Source organism: Henckelia pumila, chromosome 2 (genome assembly GCF_033568475.1).
Source record: "Henckelia pumila isolate YLH828 chromosome 2, ASM3356847v2, whole genome shotgun sequence".
Taxonomy (NCBI): domain Eukaryota; kingdom Viridiplantae; phylum Streptophyta; class Magnoliopsida; order Lamiales; family Gesneriaceae; genus Henckelia; species Henckelia pumila.
In genome coordinates, this window is record NC_133121.1 from 141,765,702 (window position 1) to 141,789,723 (window position 24,022).

The 24,022-nt window shown below is 33.6% G+C and overlaps 2 protein-coding genes across 8 annotated transcripts; both read left to right on the plus strand.

Moving 5' to 3' along the window:
* The first annotated feature begins 5,929 nt into the window (after positions 1-5,929).
* LOC140881575 (methyl-CpG-binding domain-containing protein 6-like) lies at positions 5,930-15,128 on the plus strand. 2 transcript variants are annotated; one of them, XM_073286996.1, is made up of 3 exons: positions 5,930-6,406; positions 14,448-14,561; positions 14,702-15,128. In XM_073286996.1, exons 1-3 carry the CDS (start codon positions 6,017-6,019, stop codon positions 14,777-14,779), a joined length of 582 nt encoding a protein of 193 aa, XP_073143097.1. In that variant the 5' UTR covers positions 5,930-6,016; the 3' UTR covers positions 14,780-15,128. The 2 variants fall into 2 exon arrangements, with proteins under 2 accessions (XP_073143097.1, XP_073143098.1); XM_073286997.1 differs by having other exon boundaries at positions 14,705-15,128.
* Positions 15,129-16,661: 1,533 nt separating this feature from the next.
* On the plus strand, positions 16,662-21,480 carry LOC140881251 (NAC domain-containing protein 89-like). Of its 6 annotated transcripts, none has more exons than XM_073286412.1 (6): positions 16,662-17,127; positions 17,268-17,521; positions 17,653-17,940; positions 18,031-18,985; positions 19,066-20,780; positions 20,990-21,480. In XM_073286412.1, the coding sequence occupies exons 1-4, from the start codon at positions 16,911-16,913 to the stop codon at positions 18,526-18,528; spliced, it is 1,257 nt and encodes a 418-aa protein (XP_073142513.1). In that variant the 5' UTR covers positions 16,662-16,910; the 3' UTR covers positions 18,529-18,985; positions 19,066-20,780; positions 20,990-21,480. The 6 variants fall into 6 exon arrangements, with proteins under 6 accessions (XP_073142513.1, XP_073142514.1, XP_073142515.1 ...); XM_073286413.1 differs by having other exon boundaries at positions 21,108-21,480; XM_073286414.1 differs by having other exon boundaries at positions 19,066-19,960; positions 20,619-21,480.
* Positions 21,481-24,022: the final 2,542 nt, after the last annotated feature.

The window sequence follows — 24,022 nt, forward strand, 5'->3', positions numbered from 1 at the left end:
AGAATGGGATAATTAAATCAAAGGAATTAAGGTCTATTTATAATAGGTTCCTCCGTTTCATTTTCCAGTTTTCCGATGTGGGATGGGATGATTTATTAAATAAATGTGGGCCCCACCGCATTTATTTAATATACCTACCTGCCTAACATTTTCATCGCGGGAAAACTGTGTTTTTCTAGTTCGTAAGTGAGAGTAGTTTGATATGGGCCAGAGTACGAATCCAGGAATTAGAATTAGGGTGAACTTGAATTTAATTTAATAAATTATATATTATTATAAAAAAAACATAATATATTTTATTTATAATATATTTTGAAACTCATTTGAAAATTTCATGAATTTAGAGTAATACAACAATAAATAAGACTCAAAATTTTTATTTTTTTCAACCACTACAATTTATTTTAATGCAACAACAGATAATTTCATTATGCAAGTAATATTTTTTTTTTTCTCAAATCATAAAAAAATATCACTTTTTAATACATTCATATCACACAACTATTATAATTTTAAAAATTAATCTAAAACAAAAAAAATATTTCATTGGTATCTTTATTTAAGACTTGAGAAGCCGAAGTCATAAGCTGAATTTTATAGAAAAATTTTAAACAATAAGCACACAAGATTTAAAATTTACTATACTATTAATTATTTTTGTAATTATATATATATATATATATATATATATATATATATAATATATATAACCAAAAAAAAAAAGGGATGTGCTATAGCCTAGCACAACCCATACATAGATTCGTCCATGGATATGGTTGAACTCTTCAGAAGCTTTAGTGTCAAACTGTTATTTTATGTCATTCGATTTAGTTGGTCAGATGAGATGTAAAATAGAAACTCAATTTTAATGGATAAACCCGTCTCTCCAAGGGACAAGATCACCACTGACAATAAAAGAGAGAGACTAATATCGAAAAGTGATCATAATATGAGACCAGCAAAAAACATATATCTCCATGGACTCAAGACCTAACAATCTGACGCATTGGCACCCAAATAGGCGAATCAGCTCATATCCACCCGTTGTTTAATATCGGGCTATATGTGATCAAAAATACAAGAAAATTAAGTCATGTATTTACTAGCAACTTGATACTCCGGGAGAAGATCGGCTCAGCCCATCGATGACCCTAACCCAAGATCCGAGGTCAGCCATGAGACTGGTTAGCTCGGAAGGCCGGCCACAAAGTTAGGTCAGCAGGTCGCAGGGGCGGCCCTGGCCCTGGGCAGCCAGGGCCCGCGCCAAGGGTGGGGCCCCAAAATTTTTTTTAAAAAAATTATTATATATATATATTTATTTATTTATAAATTTATATATTATGCTCTCACACAAAATTCATCCACATAAAAGAAAGGTTTGAATTTTTAATTTTGAGAGTTTCGATAATACTTTGCCCTTTTGTTAGTTTGTGGTTGCGTGCGATTACGTGTATTGACTATCAATAGTTTAAGAATTCAGAAAATAGAGAAATACAAAATTTACGAAAATACACAAACGCATTCAACAAAACGATCCAAGGTATGAATTAGAAGACTCTTGTTCAAATTTATTTTATTTTCGAATTTTGATATATTGTTTAATCTTATTTTGATTTAATGTTTTTGTTCACATTATTTTGGTTTAAGGTAAGATGTTAATATTTTTTGTAATTTCACATAGATTCTGAAAATTCGAGGATTGCAGGTCTGAAAATGAATATTTTTTCTATGATCGTGGTTGCGTATCAAATTTTATTGACTATTCCTGTGACTGTATTATCAGTTGAGAAAATTTTTTTCAAGTTAAAATTATTGAAATTTTATTTGAGAACCACAATGAGTCAAGAAAAACCGAATGATTTGACGATCATCTGCATAAAAAAAAAACATATTGGAAGATATATCTTATGACGACATAATTGATGATTTTGCTTCAAAAAACATAAGAAGAACCAATTTTAAATAATATTTTTTGTTGATTAAAATATTTTGAAAAATTATTTAAACCTTCTTTCATTTGTGTACTTTATTGATTTATGTATTTTGGTTTATTTTGATTTTGTTATTCAAATATATATTGGTTTGTTTTAATTTTGTTATTCGAATATACATATATATATATATATATATATATATATATATATATATATATATATATATAAATTTTCAAATTAATACCAAAGAGCCCATAGTTTAAACATTGCTCAGGGCCTCGTTTTTCTTAGGACCGCCCCTGATAGGTCGGCAGAGATCCCTTGCCATCAATGTCAGATCGGCTCAGTTAGGGGTATAAAAGAAACGAGCCGGTTCACGAGCTTTTCGAGCCGGCTCGATAAATATTTGATTCGTATTCGAATTTATCGAACTCGAGCCGTATTCGAACATGTTCGAACTTTTTTTGAGCCGAGCTCGAGCCAAAATTATTTATATCAGATGAGGGTTGTGATGCCTATAAATTTTCAGGGAAAAAATATGTATTTTCAATATTTCACATGAGGTTTGGTGCAAAAAAACTCTATATTAAAAATCAAGAACGTCATATATTTATTTTTCTTTTTTTTTTTTTATGGTAAGAACGTCATATTTCAAATTCATGATCGGACAAATATAATTTTATTAAAGTTCTCAAAAAAAAAATTGAGTTGGTGTTTAAATTATAAATTTATTCATTGAAGTAAAAAACCACCACTTTGATTATGTTGGACAAATACTTTGAAAACGTTTTTATAAATTTATTTTTTTTTTCAATTTTTTATAGAATATTTTAAAAGTTTTTTAAGAATAAATATATGTTTGGACAATTACTCTATATATATATATATATATATATATATATATTTTACATTTGAAAGCAAATATTTGGATAATTCTATGTGTACATAGAGTGTTACATATAGGGTTACACATTTCATTTAATTAGGAATGTATCCCAAAACTATGTTAATTTTTTTTTCAACTTACAATTGTTTGTCTTGCTTAAAAAAAACTTTTTATGAAATATATTATTTTTTAAATTATTTATTGTGCAGTTTTAGGGGTGTCAAAATTGAACCCGATCCGATCAGAAAATATAAGATTAGGGTTGAGGTTTTTGGGTTCGGGTCAGATCGAGTTGGAACCGAAATTTGACTTGAAAAAATTAATCAGATTTAGACCCAAAATTTGACCCGAAAAAACAATTTAAACAATTGTACTTTGAAAAAAAACAATTTTTTGAAGAGTTTTGAGATAATTTCTTAATTTATTATTCCTTATATATAGAAGTGAGAAGCTTTTAACCCACGAACGAAAACAAAGAAGTCAAGAGGCTATTTTCACACATAATAATAATCAATATATTTTGATTTAAATAAATAATAACAAAATATCATGTATATATAATTTAAATTTGAAACTTTAATTGTACATAATTTAAAATATAATTACTACAGAAAATAAACAATTATTTTTAAAAATAAAATCTTACAAAATAATTATTACATGATGAAAATTTATGATACAATATACAATAATTTTTCTCTCAAATATAAAGTATATAAAAATATAGTCAATATTTCTTAATTCTATAAATAAGTAAAAAAAAAACAAAAAAAGTCATTTCGGGTTGACCGAAATCTGATTAATTTTTTCAGGTCAAATTTCAGATCTTACCACATCTGACCCGAACCCAAAAACCTCAACTTTAATCCTATATTTTTTTGTCGACTCGAATGAGGTTCAATTTGACATCCTAAAAATGCATAATAAATAATAAAATAAAAAATATATTTCATTAAAGTTTTTTTAATCAAGACAAACAATTTTAAGTTGAAAATAAAATATTTTTTTTAGAGGAAAAATATATTTTTTAAATGAATTTTGGGATACTTTTTTAATTTAATAGATCGTATAACTCTCTTTGTATACATAACATTATCCCAAATGTTTTGATTTCTATCGTTGCTTTCCATTCTTAAAACATAAAAACGCATATCAATTGTTTTTCAAAACTTATACATGTAAAACAATTTTTTTAAAAATATTTTACAAAAATCTTATTTAAACACAAATTTTAAACTCTTTCTTCACTTATAAAATAATAAAAATATTTTTAAAATATGTGTACAAACGAAACTTTTGTCCATTAGTTAACATATCTTGTAATAAAAAAATTATATATAATTTTAAAATTACTAACAATGAATGTTACGTCATATTTACATTACTCCATCTCTTTGCACCCTGAAAAATGACATTTGGCAACATAGTTCTCAAATTCTGTAAAGCACAAAACAATGAATTGTTTGTTACATAGACCTCAATTTCCGGGAAGTGGCAGAGTTTGTTGAAAGAGTACAAAGAATTGTTTCTTAAAGCTGGCACCAAATTCCGGTGACGGATGGTCGAGCTTTGATGTTCATTTAATTCAATTTTTTTAAAAAAAGGTGATGTTCATTTAATTCAAATTTTTTTAAAGGTATTTTTTTATAAAAAAAATGTGGTGATTTTATTGGATAACAAATTGAATGTTTGAGTGTATTGCTATAAGAAAATAAGGTTATTTACGGATATTTTTTTTAAAAAGCAGACTATATATGTTCACTATTTTGTTTATATTAGAATCAACTTTAATATATAGTATAAATTCAAAATATAAAATCACAAATCATATATAATGAGATTATAAAATTATGTTTTTATTAAAACTTTGTTTAAAAATGAAAATGTTTTTTTTTCCCACATAGTAGTATAGTACAACAAATGCGGCATTAAAATAAAGATGAAGTACATTATGAGACAGTTTGGATATGAAGCATTTTGCTTTTAATTTTTTTTAAATTGGCTTTGTAAATATTTTTTTAAATTAAAATATGTAATAATTTTGTACTTGGGTAAAGAAATTGAAAGCAAATTTTTAAGTTCAGTCATTAGAAAAAACACTTTGAAAAGCTATAATATGGGTATTAAAAATTATTTAGGTAATTAAAAAAATGTATTTAGGAAGCATTTTTGAACTTTTCTTTCTAGTGTTTTTAAAAGCACTACAAATCTTTCACACACATGCAAAACAAAAAAAACATTTAAGAATTTTTTTTAGTTTTTTAATCTAAACACGCTCTATATATAAATATTATTGCCAATAAAATTTCAAATTTTTTTAATGTAATATTTTTATGAATTGACACAATTTTGTTGACCAGATTATATGAGGATTTAGCAGATTTCTGAACAACTGATACTAAGTTGGAATTTGATGGATAAGATTGATTTAATTTCACATTTAACTCAAGAAATTATTTCAAATTAATATGTTAAAATGCATCAATTTTTTTCCTATTACAAAATGCACACTATTACACTAGATTTTAGATTAATGTACACTCATGCTTAATAATACAACAATATAAGATAGCAAGCAAGTAGCCATAACGTGTAACTTTTCAAATTGTGACAATCCTCTTCCTTTAATTAAAAAAAAAAGAAAAAGAAAAAGCAAAAGGAAAGATAGTAAGTAGGTTAAAAAAAACATAGTAAGTATAATACCATTCAAGAAAAAAAGTAAGTACAATATAAATAATATAATATACTCTTCATTTCAAATATATTTAACACAAATTAGGAAAACCATTAAGTTTACAAGCAAACTCCATATTTTATTTTTCTTTAATTAATTTGAAATATTGAATGCTTTCCGAGGTTTAATTTAAATGAATATATATATATATATATATATATATATATATATATATATATATATATTGTGGTAAAAGCACAAAATAAATTTTATTTAATATAAAAATTAGAATATATATTTGAGTAGATCCGAAAAACAAAAAATGGGAGATTATCGAAGGAGGGAATATTTGCATTAAATGGTGGCATAATTTGAAAATCCAAGAAAAGCATCCAAAAATAAATTCACCTGCCAAAATTTGAAAAAATCAGTCTTAGAATTGCAAATATTGTTCATTCAAACGGTCCTACACAACACAGTCTCAGCCCCCTTCCTCTGAACCATCTCTCTCCCTCCGCCGGAATGGCCGAACCCGAAACTCCTAACCCAATTCCTCAGCCCAAATCACCGGTGTCAATCCCCGGGGAGCTTCTGGATGACTCAATTCAGGAAGACCCATTGTTAGGATCCGGGTCCTTCATCGACCCGGACCGAAACGATGCCACCATGGAATCTCCGGCGCTCGAGCGGAACGAAATTAATGGGGATCCCGAGTTTCCGTTGGATTCTGTTATCGACGCTAAGCCTATTTCTATGCTGGCCCCAGGTGAAGTCTGGAGCGAGGCTACACCCAAGGTGCCAAAGGTCAGGGACCCGGAAGAGATGGCGAAGCGGCCGAACTGGTTACCGGACGATTGGAGTGTAGAAACGAAAGTCCGGTCGTCGGGAGCCACCGCCGGTAGCATCGACCGTGTAGGTTTTTTTTTTTGTTCTCTCGCTCTCTCCCTTACGCGTACCTCTTATTGAATGCTTGTTTAAGAGTAACAACCGAGAAAAACTCAAAAAATCACGAGTCGAAAAATTAATGCGGCTTTGTTCTGCACTTGCTTTGGAAATACACCACACTTGTCAAAATATCTAATAGATGACCAACGCTAAAGAATCTATATAGAAGATCTATAGATTCAATAGGCTTTTCAGCTTTCAATTTTTGAATAAGCCTCACGGCTTTAATAATTCTTTGGTGTGTTAGCACTGCATTTCTCTCGTGATTACAAATAGAGGTTTTCATTCTGTCCAAACCGAACTGAATTTTCTGTTTAATTGAATGTGTTTACTTATTTGCCTCTTTTTGGGTCAGCTCATGACTCTTCCAAATTTTTTCTTGAAAAGTGACCAAGTATTTGAAATAAAAAGAAAAATATATCCAACTAAATCTAGCAAGAAATCAACTATATTCAACTAAGATGTTCAGATATAACATCTAGTTTATTAATTTTTTCAATCGAACTAAAAGCTGAACCAAAATATTGGTTCAGTTTTCGGTTTTCGGTTTCGGTTCTGGTTCGGTTCGGGCGGTTAACCGAACCGTGGACACATCTAATCACAAATGTACTTGAGTGGATCTTTTGTTGCTGACCCAAAGTGATTAGATATTCTTGCTTTGCAGAAACAAGGTTGGAAGAAGCCTGTCTTTTGTCGAATATTTTTCACTTTCCTATTAGACTTAGATACTCTTTTTGCGCTGCTGGAAAGTATGCCGATGACAAAATCAATGAACTTGTAGGTTTCAGTGTATGCAGATTTATCAGAAGCTATAATTGACATAACTGTGCATCTCAAATCTTTTAAAAATTTATAGCAGCTCAAGTGCTATATTTCGCCAGCATTCTCCTTTGGATTAGTTATTCCTTTCATGATTTCCATTCCAATAATTGCGCCAACTTACAACTTATGGAGATAGAACACATGAGATTGGTTTTGATACCAATTCGAGTACAAGCGCCTGCTGCGTGATTAATAGTTATGACTGGAGATAAATGTGCAAGTCAAATATTCTAAAAGTGACTTGCTATTAGGATCCAGTTCCTTCATTGACCCGGACCGGAACGATTCCACCATGGAACTTCGGCATTAGAGTATCATGACACAAATGGGGATCCGGAGTTTGGGTCAGATTCAGTTACCGACGCAAAACCAATGTCTATGCTTACCCCATGAGAAGACTGGAGCGAGGTGGTACCCAGGGCGGCCAAGGTTAGGGACCCTGAGGAGATAGCGAAGAGGCTAAGCTGGTTGTCAGAGGACTGGAATATTTATGCAAAGCCAAATATCATTTGAATCTCTCCAAACCATAATTTTTTTAACTTTCTTTTGAACTTGGATTCTCTTTCTTGCTTTGTAAGCAATGATGCAAATGACAAAATCAACAAGTTCGTAAAAATCAAGCACATATGCAGATGTAAATGTGCAACTCAAATATTTTAAAATTTATAACAATCCAAGTGTCACGTTTCTATTGTTCTCCGAACATGGGCCAATTATTGCTCTCTTATGATTCCCCTTTCAATAATTGCACCAGCTTGCAACTCATAGAAATCGAGCAGATGAGGTTGGTTTTGATACCAATTGCATCAACAAGCGTTTGCCGCTTTAAAAAAAGTTATGCGGGAAAAAACTGTGCAAATCAAATATTCCTAAAGTGACCAATTGTCCGGATCAAGTTCCTTCATTGACCCTATCCGGAACGACGCCAAAATGGACACTTGTGCACGCAAGTGCTTTTAAATTAATGGGGATCCGGAGCTTGGGTCAGATTCGGTGATTGATGCAAAACCAATATCGATGCTTGCCCCATGAGAACCCGCACTCAATTTTCATGAAACTAATGGGGATTTGGATTTTGATCAGATTTAACGGTTGACGCAAAGCCAATAGCGATGTTTGCCCTAGGACAAAAATGTGCCAAAGCTGTACTTTGGGCACTGAAGGTTAGACGGTGAAGAGGTTGAACTGGTTGCTGGATGACTGGAGATAGAACCAAGAGTTTGATAATCAGGAGTCGCGGCAAGAAATATGTAGTTTTTTCGTTCTTTCTCTCTTGCAAGTACTTCACACTTAATGCTTGTTATTGGATGTAATACACATTCCTTGTATTTGTGGTTTAGTTACGGAGTTGTCCAATTAGGGCATGGTTGGATTGCATGTAATAATTGAAGGATTTCTTACATAGAGATGTGTCAGTGCATGACTATGTTCTGAACATATGGTTCAACAAATATTAAATTAAAGATAAGTAAATGCATTTTCTCTAGTTGGCCTAGAGGATTGTTTTGGTAAAAAACTTATGATTGACTATGATCTAGTGTTTCAGTTCCTTGCTTAAAATCCCAATCAGATGTATGTCGGGTTAGGGACCTCTAGCTCAAAAAATATTAAGTTCGGTTGAGCTCAAATTGAGCCAGCTTCTCCTTTCATCCACGGTTGCAATTTCCGTGAATATGCCCAAGCCCTATCATAGATTTGGAGTTATGTGTTAAAATAAGCCTGGCCAACGCATTGTCCTTTTACACCTACCTGCTTTAGTCAACCTTTCGCTTTTGTAACACACCTCTCTTCATGCAATGTTTAATTGTTACAACCAAGAAAAATCAAGTCGGCCATGTGAATGGAAAAATTAACGAGCCTTTCTCCGGACCTTGCTTTGGGAAAACACCATGTTGTGTTGACTTTAACAATTATAGCTGACTTTATGTCTTACAAGTCCATCTTGGCTTATAAATGTTTACATCTTTGTGAAACAAAAACTCATTGAAATTCTATAAATTTCAGTTTTACCTAGATTTAATTCTCTCGGTCTCTTTATCAAGCACGTAAACATACAAATGACCAAACAAAACTTTCATACATGGTACTGAATGAAAACGATGTAAAAGATATTTCAAAAAAGATTTATTAATTAATAAAGAGAGTAAACTAACACCTATGTAGTTTTGGCCCCAACGCGACAACTCAAATAAATTGTTTCATAAATGCAAAAGAAAAAAAACGGTTAAAAGTTGTGAACACGATACTAAATATGAAAACAATTGAAAATAATAAGATTCTTTACGAATGATGGTTTTGTGTTTTGAATCGTCTCTAAAGTTTAATTGTGCACCAAGGTTGCCATTTTGTAGTTCCCTCGAAACTAAACGAACTTTGTGCAAGAATTTTCCTGTGATGCCTGGGCTGAAGAGGGCGGAGAGTCGCCGGTGCTAGTAGGTTGCATGGACAAAGAGCGACATGCACTAAAAGTATTTTTATTTACAATGTTAAATATATCACATGCTGGTTATGCGGTGGATGTGAGGCTTACACGACCCCGTAAAAATGCCGGAAACAACAAGGACAACAAGAATGCTAATGGAAATCCGAGCCATGAGAACCATGAAACAAATGATGTCCAAATTGCAGAGGTCAAGGTTTTGGCTGGAACGGCTTAGTTGTTGCAACAACTAATAAGGCAGTCCAGACGATGGACACAAATTTGGAGCTCATACGGCGGCGGACCTAAGGAGGTTTATGAGCACTTCATGATGATGGAACCTACCTAAGGACTTTTCCGGCATCACATATCCACTGCTGGCTGAAGGGTGGATCAAATCTCTAAATGACACATATGAATTTATGTAGCTAGAAAATGCAGATATAGATGCACCATTTACCACTTAAAAAGATGACGCTCGTATGTGATACTGACTACTCTCATTTGGACTGGATTCAAGGGAGTATTCTACTCGAGGTGCTTCACTGCTGATGTCAGAACTAAGATGATTCAGGAGTTCTTGGGTTTGAAGTAGAAGCGTGTGATGGTGGCAGAGTATGTCCGCGGGTTTGAGTGTGGGTGTTACTTTGTGCCCATGATTGCGAAAAACCTAGTATAGAAAATACACCACTTTATGCATGGGTTATGCCCTTTGGTTATGCGTTATATCAGCATATTTGAGCCAACCATCTTTGCGGCGGCTATTGATAAAGCCTTGAGGGTGAAACGACAGGCTATGCAGTATGGGGATCAACCAAGGCCCAATAAGAAGAGGAACACAAGACCTCAACGAGTTGTAACTTATTTTCGAGAGCTCTTACCTTAAAAACTTAAGAGTTAAGCATGCTTGATTTGGAGTAATTCTAGGATGAGTGACTGCTTAGGAAGTTTTCGAATGAGCATATGAGTGAGCATATGAGTGAGAATACAAGTACGCTGAAAAGACCCGTGTTGGTACGATGATGACAGTTGTGTAACATGAGGCGTTAGAAAATGGTATGGAGCCTACCTCTTCTAGTACGTTGTGATTTGGCGACGAACCTAGTGGAAGCGGGTGGACATGTGACGCTCGGTCTGAAGAAGGCGGACAATAATCACCGTTGCCAAAAGGTTACACGGACAAAGAACGACTCCTAATAGGCTTCTAGAAGAAGAAAACATGAATAAACCAATCTCATACCGGAACGAGAGGTATTTCAAAACTTTTCTGGTCTGAGACTGTACATTTGTGGAAAACTTAGAAGATTTGATATGTACTACTTATATCAACAAAATGCACCTTCTTTTCGGAAGTCCATCATTTAGAAACTGCGAAGTTAAGCTTGTTTGACCTAGAGCAATTTTGGGATGAGTGACTCATTGGCCTGTGTTGGTACGCTAGAAAGGCCCGTTGTGGTACAGCGGAGACATTCGTCAAATCTGGTGTGTTACACTTCCTTTGTTTTAAAAATATTATACATGCTTAAAAGGGCCTTGACTTGAATACAAGTTGTTTTACATCATTAAATTCATCTAGAAATATGGTTTTATGCATGTGTGTGTGCATAAACTACGTGCGATGTAATACATTAAAATGGGATCCGACATGAATTACATCCACATCCTCGGAAGCAAATTAAAATACGTGCATCAATATGGCAAGGTATATGATGGTATCACGGAGTCGTGCATCAATAACCTTCTACGTGGACCAAATTGCTATCGATCTTGAATTTTGTTATTTTCATAACTGTAAGGCACAAGTTATGGTACTGGATTCGAAGTTGACTATTTTTTGTTGAAATGAAAGTAGTAGAAGGATATAATAGATAGGAAACACACAACACATAATTTATGTGGTGTGGCCATAGTGATTACCTGCATGATACAAAAGGGGCTAAGCCCTATCAATCTCTCTGAATTCAGATCACAATCACCTTTTTATAATGGCCAAACTTTATCAGGATAAATATGTAGTAAAATCTTTCAACAATTCGATCACATGGAAATCATATTAAAAATACGTCACATTTTTAATATCATTAAATCTAATTTCAGAATGTATTTCTTTGATTTCTAAAATTTTAACTTCAAATTCTTATATTTTCTCTCTTCTTTTATCCCCTATCACCAGTTTCTGGTAGAAATTAGAGACATTTGCACCTAATTTTTCACATAAAATTACATGCGATTCAAGATGTCCCTTTTAAGCACGAGTAGTGTGTAGGAGTTGAACATTTTGGGAACCTTTTGTGCTAAATTCATGGTATGAGTCCAATATTATGATTTCATTGCATGTCTCCAAATTTGCAAATTTTAATTTACCACAACTAGTTGTTCGTTTAACTCGTCTCGTAAACACAATTATTTCCATAAATGTGATTTTTTATTAGTATATAAGCCTAAAGTTATGGATTGCTTGTATAAAATTTCCAAATTTAGTTTTCCTTAGATTGTCTATCATTTACCTGTCATACCGTGCCTCATAAATACTATTATTTTCCCAATGTGATTTTTTATTGTTGTGTAAGATTATGAATCGTGCATAAACATGCTCGTATTGGCAATGCGTAATGCTTCAATGGTGGTATAGCACCCACTCGAGTGACATGGACATGCATTTGGTTCTTTGGCGTGTAAATGCTTGCTTAAATTAAATTTATTTCCCACGCCTTCCTATGAATCCTTCCTAAATAAAATTAGGTTTTCGTTTTTTAACCCACCAGTAGATTGTTGCTCTTTCGATGTAGATGAGCGTATTTGCTCTCACCTTTGAGTCGGTGTATCATTGACCTCAAAATACAGCCTTTGATAACCAACCAATTGGGTCAGCCCCCTCAAAGCTTGGTAATTAGGTTCCTCACAGGGTGGGTCGCATATTCCCCTCACTTGAGTTTTTTATTGTGTATGATTGGTTGATTTGAGGTTCCCCTCTGGCTCAATAACAACTATTTAGGATTGATGCTTGCGTCTCAGATTACTCTCAATGGCAGTCGGTTGTGCTTTTCCTTTAGTCGAATTCAGCATATCTGACTACGGGTGCAAACAACTTGAATCAAAGCTAAATATTGTGATTTTTTTTTCAAGCTCGATCTCAATTGTTTTTGGCTAGCTTGAAGCTTGAGAAACAAGTTATTTGGGCTTGAGTTTGGCTTGATTTAGAGTTTGAATTTGATTTCCATTTTGCTTGATTCAAACTTATTCATTGATCTAATAGCTATATTAAGCAAACGTTAGATCTACTTCTCAAGTTCGTTTGGTTGTATATTCATAAAATAAATAAATATGATAAACTCACAATCTGTGAAACAAAACTGCTGAGTTTGAATTTGGTTCGAAAATATATTTGGATATGTTGGAGTTGAGCTCAAGTTCGATTATTTCAAATACTAATGAAATAAAATTGGAGCTGGATTGAAAAGCTCGTGAGTTTGATAGAATAAGCTAAATGTGTTTGTGCCTAGACTCATTATTATGACCCAAAATTAACTCGAGCACGAATTCCAGACTTTTACCTATTTTAATTGCAGAAATCAACAGAATAGATAAAGAAATATATATTGCACTTAATATTACTAAAAAGAGAGAATAGAAAGTCGAAAAGTGATGCAATCTTTGGGAAAACAATTGATCCAAGTGATTGCTCACTTGCCCCTAGCCTGAGGTATTATTTTTCTGGAACAGAAGTTGAGACCGCATATCCTATTAAGATTCCCCCCTACACCTTTTGTTGCTCTTAACCTTAACCCTATCCTGTGTTTGCTGCTTCCTCAACTTCCATATAGGCGTGGACGGCCATGAAAAATTGAAAGGGTAAATTTACAACTTTACTTTCCTTCTGTTCTAGCTTTGGTTAGCTTACCCATCAACCTCTAAAAATTCTGTTATTCTGATGCAACATTTTGCTTGGCCGCCTAGTATCTACAGTTACCTGATGGTGCCACTTTTGAAGCGCATAACACTTATTGACCTCTATGTGATGCCAAAGGAGGACCGAAATGCTGGTTCTTAACATATATGAAAAAGAGTGAGAAAAATAAACAGTACGCAACTTCATTGTGTAATTGGTAATTACTGTACTTTGACCATCTTCTCAGTGTGCATGCTGACTCACACAAAGGTGGCCTGTATACCTGCAATTTCATGCATTCAGTTATCATAGCTTGTATGTTATTTTCTAACAACATTTTTCTAGGTATCGCATGGTTCAAGTTATGTGATTGTGAAATCGATGATGTTCTACGAATCATTTTGCATCAGTAAACTTGTGAAGTTATTCTGTTCTTTATTTCAAATACATTTATTTATAATCTACCAAATTAGGAATCAAGCTTTATATGATTTGCTAAAGAATACAGGAGTGCATCAGGAAACTAAGCAAATAGAATTAGAGAACAACATGGTATCAGCCTGTGTGAACTTCCGTTCCTTCTTTGAAACTGTAATATTACAAGTCACTAGGGGAAATAAACAAGTAGAGATTAGTTCGTACCTACCTGGTTCAATGATTTTAATTGGTGTTGGCTTCATGTTTTGTTTCGGTTGTTACATGGAAATCAAAATGTAATGTGCTCCTTTTACTCAGTGTGAATACGCTGTTTATAATCCAAATATTGGTTCTGCCTCGTTTTTATTCTCGTTTGTGTGGCTCTATAGGTGCTGCTGTGTAATTGCATTTAAACAAACTTCTGTCTTACCCCTGAGATACTAAACATCTGAATTGTACAGTATTATGTTCCTCCATCTGGAAAACGCAAGATGCGTTCAAAGAATGAGGTGCTCCGCTTTCTAGCTTCAGAAGGTGAACCAAAGGGAAAGTCGAACTCTGAAACAGATGCTGTGGTCAGTAAAATATTCTCTCGTAGTACATTTGTATCTGTTAATCAGCCTTTATATCTATTCTAACACCCAGTTTGCCATGACACTAGTGGTAATGTTTCCTCTTTTTTTGTTCCGGAAAATGATTTTTCCCATTACTATAGCAGCCTTCAGAGAGCCCTGGGAGTCAGAAAAAGCCCAAATCCAGTTCGAAACGCAAGAAGGTTGAGGCAGTAGCATAGCGTTTTCACCTCTTACTAGTCACAAACAGAAAATTGAGATGAGGCCTGTAGCTTGTAGCGATGGATGGCAGAGCTTTCGCATGTTCTGCATAGAGCTCAGATAGATTTATTACTTACATTTTGTTGTTATTTGGAATCTCTCTTTCAACTGGTCGGGGACACCTTTCTTTCTGATAGCTCTGTTACATCATACAATTGTATGTTGGGATGATTTGTGGTGGAATATTTTAGACATTCTGGTTTGTTTGTGTGATGTTAAAGAAAAAGGTGGTGAGGACCAAATATGGAGTCATCACTTTTTTCAACTATTTTTTTTATTATATCTGATCTATTTTAGGAACAATTTATATTTCCCAGAAAGCTATAGATTGTTTTTTGATAAACAACACTAAACAACACACACGGTACAGGGAAAAACTATAGATTGTTTTCAATATTTGATTTCTCAGTCGATTTGTCTAAATGAAGGCAAAGGAGACCTGTAACGCTGCTAGAATTTCGGTCCCTGGTAGGTTTTTGCTTGCATTTATTTTTCAAAATTTAGGAAATTGTGTATGTCTTGATGAGGTATTTTAGAATTTCAAAATACAAAATATTGAATTATTAAAGCATAATGTTTGAATAGAGTATTTATGGGATATGATAAAATTTGAATCGGAAATGTCGGTTATACTGAAAGATATAAATTTAATATTTTTTATAGATTAAATTTAAATATGCGATGTCTTTTTTGCATTAGGATTTAGGAGGAGGAAGAAAGTGTTTTAAAGATATGTGACACAACATTGTCCGCTGATATTTAATTCGAGTAATATTGTACTAAATGAGTTAATTTTCAGTAAAGTGTGACGGAAAAATGATTTATCAAACAAAAGCTTATCATTATTATTATTATTATTTTTGAACATAAAAGCTTATTATTATTAAAACCCGTTTAACAAATGAATCGTGTAATAGAAATATCAAAATAATAATATTTTCGGGATAAAACATAATTTTTATTTGATTTTAGATAAATACATAATAAGCTAATTTTAAAAATCTATATAAATAGTATCACTTCAACTTAGAGCTATCAAAGTGAGTTGGACCCACTGGATTGGTCCAACCCAACCCACTATATAGGCGGGTTGGATTGACAAATTTCCAACACGCTTAAATGATGGACCGACCCACCTGCTTAAATGATGGACCGACCCGTCCTGCACCGCCAAGTGATGGGATGCGGGCCAACCCGCCCCAAACCACCAAATATAACTAAAAATTGACGGGTCGGCCCGCCCCACACCGCCAAATAGATGAGTTGGATTGATAATTTTCCAACCCGTCTAAATGATGGGCCGTCCTGCCCCGCCCCGCCCCGCCAACTTGCGGGTTTTGGTGTGTTGCGGGTTGGCCCGCCCTGTCGGCCCGTTTTGACTGCTCTATTTCAGTCTCATGCTTTCGAGGGGTTGGTATTTTGGTATATATTTTTGTGAGAGTAATTTATTCGAAATTGCTAAAAATTCAATATGAAAAGAGAATGATCTATTAATTACTCGTGTTTTCAAATTTTGAGTACATATATTTTATGTTTTCAAATTTTGAGCATACACACTTCTCCGTACATGTGTTCAAAAATATATGTACTTGAAATTTGAAAACATGAGAAATTAACCGTCATAACAAGTTTTTAACAATTTGATGATTTCATAATGTCATGTATAATTAACCCTTATAAATAAATAATGTAATAACTCACAGTTACAATTAAGAATAAATTTTTTTTTAAAAAAAAAGAAAAATCATTAAGAGCAACCTGTTAAGTCGACAAATCTAAGAAATAAGAAAAAAAAATGTAGGACTTATTTGTAAAGAGATCAAAACGGTAACCCTTATTAGAACAATTATTAATCTATCTAGATATCTCTATCTCCTGCATGGGAAACAGGGAGAAACAGGCAGCATTCAAAAAATTCAGGACACGTGCTTTTCTGATGTTACGATAACTTGTTCCTGTGTCTCAACGCCATATTCTGTGCTTTTCTTACACAGCACTAACCCTAGTTGCTTGGGGGAAATCAAAATTATATTCAGGATCTTTCAGGAGAAGCTAGGGTGTCCTTCCTTTCCACGTATTTTTCGTGAAAATATGGGCGAAGAAAATTCAAGAAAAGCACCTTTATCAAGAAACGGTATGGATATTTCGATAGCAGAGGCCTCTGCAATGTTTCCGGGATTCAGGTTTTCGCCGACCGACGAAGAATTGATACAGTATTACCTCAAGAAGAAGCTTCAAGGGTTTGAAGATGGCATAGAAGTCATACCCGAGCTCGATATTTGCAGACACGAGCCTTGGGATTTGCCAGGTTTTATGTGTTTTCTGTTTTTTTTTTTTTTTTTTGTCATAATTATTCTGTGCAAAGTTGAAAGCTTTATGTTTTTGTGGAGTTCCAACTGTTCTTGGGCGTTTTCTTGGAGTAATTAGTTGTGGATTGAAATAAATCAGCTCAAGCTGTGATTCAATCGGACAGCGAATGGTTCTTTTTCTCTCCTCGGGGGAAGAAGTATCCGAATGGATCTCAAAGCAAAAGGGCTACTGCTAATGGATACTGGAAGGCCACAGGTAGAGAACGCAGCGTGAAATCGGGTTCGAATCTGATTGGGACCAAGAGGACTCTGGTTTTCCACATGGGCCGGGCACCAAAAGGGCAGAGAACAGAGTGGATCATGCACGAGTATTGTTCTGCTGAAAAATCTCAGGTCCGCAGTTTGCTGCCGAAACCTTCCTTAAAAAAACTCGACTTTTTACTCTGTTTTTGGTTTTAATGTACTGTTGGTTCTTTATGTTCATAATATATATCAGCGGTGTCCATGTGTAATGGTTTTTTCAGGATGATATGGTTGTTTGCCGCCTTCGAAAGAATAGTGAATTTCAGGTGGGCGACAATTCGAGAAAGAATTTTAATAATCAAGGGGAATCGCCATCACTTACTAATAGTACAAATGAGATGCTTGATAAGGAACGACCTCCGATCCTCGATGGAGCAGCCGATGCGGCTGAGAGCTGTTCGAAGGAGTGCAGTGACAGCTACAACTCTAATTCTGTGGAACAGGTTGACACTGGTCATGAATCTGATGAGAAAGTTAGTAATGAATTTGGCTCGTCGAGCCTCAAACAGGTTGATCTGTCTTATTTATTCATTTGTATCATTAAAATTTGGTCAAGATAATGTAGATGTGATTGCTATGTTTACTGTGTTTGCTCACAGGGTTACTCGGAGGAGGAGGATTGTTATGCCGATATAATGAAAGACGATATCATTGAACTGGATTATTCATCACTAAACGAGAATCGAGCGTCTGGAAAACATGAGTCTAATGTGGAGTCTAAGCAGCCAGCTCAAGATCAGAACACTAATCTTCAGGGCACCGCGAGTTGGCGGCTCAGACATGGAAAACAAGCATCGGAAACTTACCAGAGTGCGCCGTCTGATAATGATCACAAGACTGATAAAGAAAATCTTTCCATTGACAGTGTGCCAAATTTGGGTTCTCTGCAGGCAGCGGAGAACTCAATGGATCACTTTGCGGCTTCAAATTATACTTCACCTATTATTGTCCTTCTGCTTATCCTAATCTTACTGGTAACCTTCTTCTTAAAGGGTGATTCTTGGAAAGCTTATAAGCTAGTAAGGGACATCTTCAAGTTTCGAAAGTGGGAAGATGTCAACTGGAATCGTTATCTCCCGATTGTCAGGTGGAGATAACAAGAATCGTAAATATCTTCTGTTATGGTTAGTATCCCACTCATAAATAGTTTGGAATCGACGATTCTAGTTTTGCGGTGTGGAAAATTAGTTCGGTATGTATGATTTAATGTATTGAATGTGGTATACTGATATTATTAGAATAGGGTGCTGAATGTGGGGCTTGTGTACTTGTATGATGTATTTTGGAGCTGATAATGAAATGAACTTGTGTACATCATACCACTGTTTACGCTTTTTTGTTTGGATTAGCAAAGATCACTTGCATAGTTTTCTGAAATACCTGAGGCTATATGGTATATAGTATGTGGCATCATTCTCATTCTCCCGAAAAGCATATGAAAATGCTAGTGGCTGCTTTTGTTAGAGGGCACTATACTGGTTGTATAGTGCATCCAATATACTCAGCTACCGATGTTCTGCAAGTGCGGGCAGTGGCCGCAACTTCTGCCAGAAGGTAAGCATAATTCGATGATCCGATGTGTGATTCTGTTTCCCAATTATAGAAGACTTGCTTATATGATGTATTAACTCTAGGCTGGGAAGTAAGATTGCATGAATCGTATGGCCATTGGAGAGTCGACAAGGAGCAGGGTCAACTTTGTCGCAAACTTGAAGCGGCGTTTACAGCAGAAGATGCAGCCGGAGAGACAAATCCAAGTACCTGGCCTTTTGTATATCAAATTCTTGTTTTGTTATGCTTCTATAATCTTATCCGCTATTCCCATTTTTTGAAGCTCAGGGAGTTGGAATGAGGTTACTCACTTACTCTCCGAATCCAAGTGTAATTTCTTGCGATGATCATGCTATTAGGTGTGATTACTTTCGAAATCACGCCGATTTGAATAACTAATTTCTTAATTAATCCTCAACAAAATTAGCTCAAATTCATTTTTTTCATAATTTACATTTTTGTGTCCATTCTAAAATATATACATTGATTATTTTGTGTTTTATAACACATTCGCCAACTTTAACGTTTTCTTGTAGTTTTTACTGAAATATGACTTGGTAAAATCTGAACTCACATACAACAAAATGTTAAAATTATTACTAATTAATAATTAATATATTAAATTCTTCTTGTTTTTGGGATTAACCCCTTTTTTTCCTTGTAACTGAAAGGCAACGGTTGTGCATTGCACCAACGGTTTTATACAATCTACACAAAAAACGGAAATTTGATCAACTTTTTCATTCTGCTTCCCGTAATTTTTTTAGCTGATTCAGTGATAATCTTCCAGTTCTTGTTCTCTTTTTGGTTTCTCCACTTCCAAAAGAACGGTGGCAGAATCTATCTCAGAATCACCATAATCGGCAGGCTATTCAATCATACAAATTACATTTCGATTCGGGAAACGATTTCAAGTTCTTGAATCCGTCTGTTTACTCACTGCTTCTGTTTGATCAAAATCGAGCTCTGATTTGTAAGGTCTTTTTTGTATTTTATTTCTTTGTATTTCTAAAATCCCTCTTATCGCTTGCTAAATATGGGGATATTGAATAAATGAATGGCTGTATTAAATTGCAGCTAAGTATCCGTTTTTGGCTAATCTTGAGTTCAATTATATGTTCAATAGTAGCAATCCTTTTCTTGTTTAAAGTATCTGAACATAAGAAGAAACACAGGATTGGATATTAAATTAGTTTGCAGATTTCATTTTCAATTTTGAAGTAGTGAGTTACTTGCGTGCGTGGTGAGTGTCAAGAAATGCAACATTTTGGAAATGACATTGATGTTGCGAGACAGTGGAGAGGGCAGATCGAGAAATCACACGGTCGGGCCGATTTTGGGTATGGGAGGTGAAACTTACATTTTGATACAAATTACAGAGAAAATTTCACGTGAAGGATCTTATGTTCAGGGCCCTTGCCTCCCACTGGGCCGGCACCGGAGAATGGATTATGTTAGAAAACGCGGTGTTTTGTGTTCTTGAATTCTGCTTAGCTGGGGAAACATGTATACTCAATGTTACTATATGTCAATCGGCATTCCAAATGGCAAGACCATGAAATTAGCTTGATGGGAACTTTTACTTAGAAATTTGAATGCTCTGCACTGACTTAATTTACTTGTTATGTTTTTGTAGAAGAAGATAAGAATGATGAGAAAGACAATGATGATGTTCTTACTGTTGTTGATACTCTTCGTAACATCACAATTTATAAAGTGGCAGCATAAATTAGTCGGACATACCGAGTTTCAGATGCAGCATCAAATTTCAAATGTGGGGGCAGATTTGGAAGAGTCGGTAAACATAGCCTCCTCTTGATCTTTTTTAGTATAAAATGTGCTCATCATGGCCATGGGAAAACTTTGCATCGCATTACTTATATCGCTGTCTATAATTTATTTATATGCTGGTGTTCTTTAAGTACTATTTCGCCAGGGATGTTACGCTGTTTTTGTTGCTTAGTTCGATTCTTTGTTTGTCTTATAAGATGGTTCAGTTAAATGCAGATTGTTTGGATCACTGTGTTGGAACTTTACCATCAAGTGGCCAGCATTTTCGTTTTATGGATTCGAATTCCAGAATTTTGACATCTTTTCTGCTACGTGAATTCATCAACTTGCGCAGATAATCGTGATGCAGGAGAAGCACATCAATAAGCTGAATGAGCTGATTCAGAATCTTAAAGAAGAGCTGCAACGATGCCGGAGTATTATATTCTCGCCGACCTACTCCGTCAGGAATTACAACAGCACATTCGTGCCGACCTGAAGGCAAACTAGAAATTTGAGAGATGGGTAATATCTGGTGTTTTTGAGTAATATCAATTCTTTACGTTTTAGTTTCACATGATTCGAATCAAATTCGTACTCAAATTGGGAGAATTTTAGTATTCCAAAGGGAGCTTTGGCAAATAGGAAGAAAAGGGTAGTACCATAGTAGAATCTTCAACATTTTCTGATTGTTGTCTATAATATAGTGCATATATAGAATGTGAACTTTTTTCTGGTGGATTTAATAGATTTGATTTCTTAGAATTCTTTCCATGAATCTAAATAAATTCAAATGAATATCTGAACCTGAAAATTAATGTATTTGAAATACTAATACTTCATTTGTGTTTTCTTAGAGCCTTAATTATAAATGAAACGAAATAAAATTGTTTTGTTGTATTTTAGGGACCACTGATGGTGGTTGATTAAATGGTGAGATTTTGCAATATTTGATGTGCGTCTTTATGCTTATGGGGAACCAAACTTATATTGTTCATAAATTTAGGAAATTTTTTAGCTTGGTACCACCCAATTCATGCCCCATGTATTTAATGCAAAGTGTTGCTATTTTCCATAATAATAATTAAAATGGATATTGTGTAATAAATGTATTTCTTTATGATTTTGATATTGCCTTTATATGGAATATGATGCATTCATTTCGTTGAAAGAGAAGAAAGGGTATTGACTGCCGAAGAGGGACGATGTATTAATGGTGCACCAATCAAAGATTTTTCTTTTTCTTAAAATATATATATATATATATATATTGATATTATATAAATTTACACTAAATAATGCTAAAGGAAATGCAAGCCCTTAAATCAGATTAGGCCAGCTTCGTATATCCATGCAATTAATGTTGCATTTCAAAGTAGATGGAAATTTATTGTTCTTAATTATGCATGTAGTTGCTATCAACCGAGTCTCGAACTAACTTTCAGTTAATGGCAACATAAGGATGATATCTTATGGATAAATTTTAAAAATTGATTTGAATATGTGAGATACATTAAAAGTGTATGGACCACGCCAGGGGCGGATCCAGGAAATTTTTTTAGGGGCGCAATTAAGAGTGGGGCGCAATTAAGAGCGGAGCCACGTGTTGCTTCATCGGGTGCTCGTCAGGTAACCACTTTGTTTTCTTTATTTTGTATACATTAAATTTAGTACATTTTGTCAATATACGTGTTAACAATTTTAAAAATAAAAAGATACAAGCTAAATACATTAAAAAAAGTGAGATATCAAAAAAATGCAATTCAAGAAAAAATAAAAATCGAACTATGTTAAACGTTGCAATTCATAAAAAAAATCACGAATGCATAATTTATATCATTAAATGATAAGCAAAAAAATTAAAATAGTGTCATCAATACATAATAATTTATTATGTTATTTGATAAGTCCCTAAATAATTTTATTTTTCAATGTATAACACAAATATGAATTAAAATTAATAAATATTTTATTTTATTTTATTTTATTAAATAAATAATACAATATATAATAAAAAAAAATTATGAAAAACCCTATATGGGTCCGCCCATGGACCACGTATTGTCGAATTAAATTAAACCATCGATAATGTGAAGTATCTATTCTTGTGCTAAAATATCTCTAGGTGTGAAATTATGGAAACGTGCCTTTAATTTTTGCGACAGTGGTGACCAAATGGCGTTAGTAATTAATACTTGGAGGCAAGCTCAATTTGAGGAGGACTTGATTAAGCTGGCTAGCAGAGCTCGCGAACAGGGGTGGGTTTTCGGTATACCGTATAAAAAATATTGGCATAAAAAAAATTCATACTATTAACGATATCAAAGTTCTGAAATGTTGTAATGGAAAAAATCCATATTGGTACCGTATAGATACCGAAAAAAAATTCAATATACAAAAAAAATGTTTATATTTCGAAAAAAATTCGGTACGATATCTCGAAAAGTCGGTATTTTAATTCGGTATCACAGCCATACTCGCGAGTAAAGACAACCATATCTATGAGACGAAAATAGTTTAAAATTTAAATTTTGATTTATGATGTTAAGATCAAACGTAACGAAGAATCCCTTAAGAGATTTGTCACTTCGTTCGAAGTACATTAAAACTTGTTAATCGAGATATTGAGCACATGCATTTTTGTTTTTTTAATTATATATGTTCACGAAGTTTTTACTTGTTTTTTTTTTTTTTTTTGCTTAATTTTTTATATACCATATATAGTTTTTTAATTGTCACAACTTGCACAAGTTGGTGGAATGTTTTTTCATAAAATGAATGTATGATTCTCGGATATTTGAGCAGCATGGCAGTTGTTGATGTGGTCTCCTGAAGAAACAAACATATGGAACAATCAATGAGTGAGCTACCCCACAATGAAATTTCACGAGTAATGAAGTCTATGGTGAGATGAGTGCTCATATTTTTCATAAAAAATAATATATTTTTTTATAAATTAAAAAAATAATATTTTTAAATAAAAAATAATCTTTTTAGTACCCATTTTAAATCAAAAATCTAAAAATTAACTCATCAGGAGATAGTTTTACATAACTAAATTTAATATACTGAATTCAATTAGGTGGTCCACTTATTATATTACCCGTAAAATCATGAATAAACTTTATAAAGACAAAACTCATACATACAGTATTTTATTGAAAAAAACGGAATTTGATTTTTTTTAAAAAAAAATTAGAAAAATGCATTAATAAGGTTAGTTGAACCGAGTTCTCGTGTCAACCGTATTAATATATTTTATTAATGAAG

Coding starts and splice junctions, on each gene's coding strand:
- LOC140881575 (XM_073286996.1), top strand. CDS start 6,017: ATGGCCGAACCCGAAACTCCTAACCCAATTCCTCAGCCCAAATCACCG. Junction 6,407..14,447: donor CCGCCGGTAGCATCGACCGT/GTAGGTTTTTTT, acceptor TGAATTGTACAG/TATTATGTTCCTCCATCTGG. Junction 14,562..14,701: donor ACTCTGAAACAGATGCTGTG/GTCAGTAAAATA, acceptor CCATTACTATAG/CAGCCTTCAGAGAGCCCTGG.
- LOC140881251 (XM_073286410.1), top strand. CDS start 16,911: ATGGGCGAAGAAAATTCAAGAAAAGCACCTTTATCAAGAAACGGTATG. Junction 17,128..17,267: donor CGAGCCTTGGGATTTGCCAG/GTTTTATGTGTT, acceptor GAAATAAATCAG/CTCAAGCTGTGATTCAATCG. Junction 17,941..18,030: donor GCTCGTCGAGCCTCAAACAG/GTTGATCTGTCT, acceptor GTTTGCTCACAG/GGTTACTCGGAGGAGGAGGA.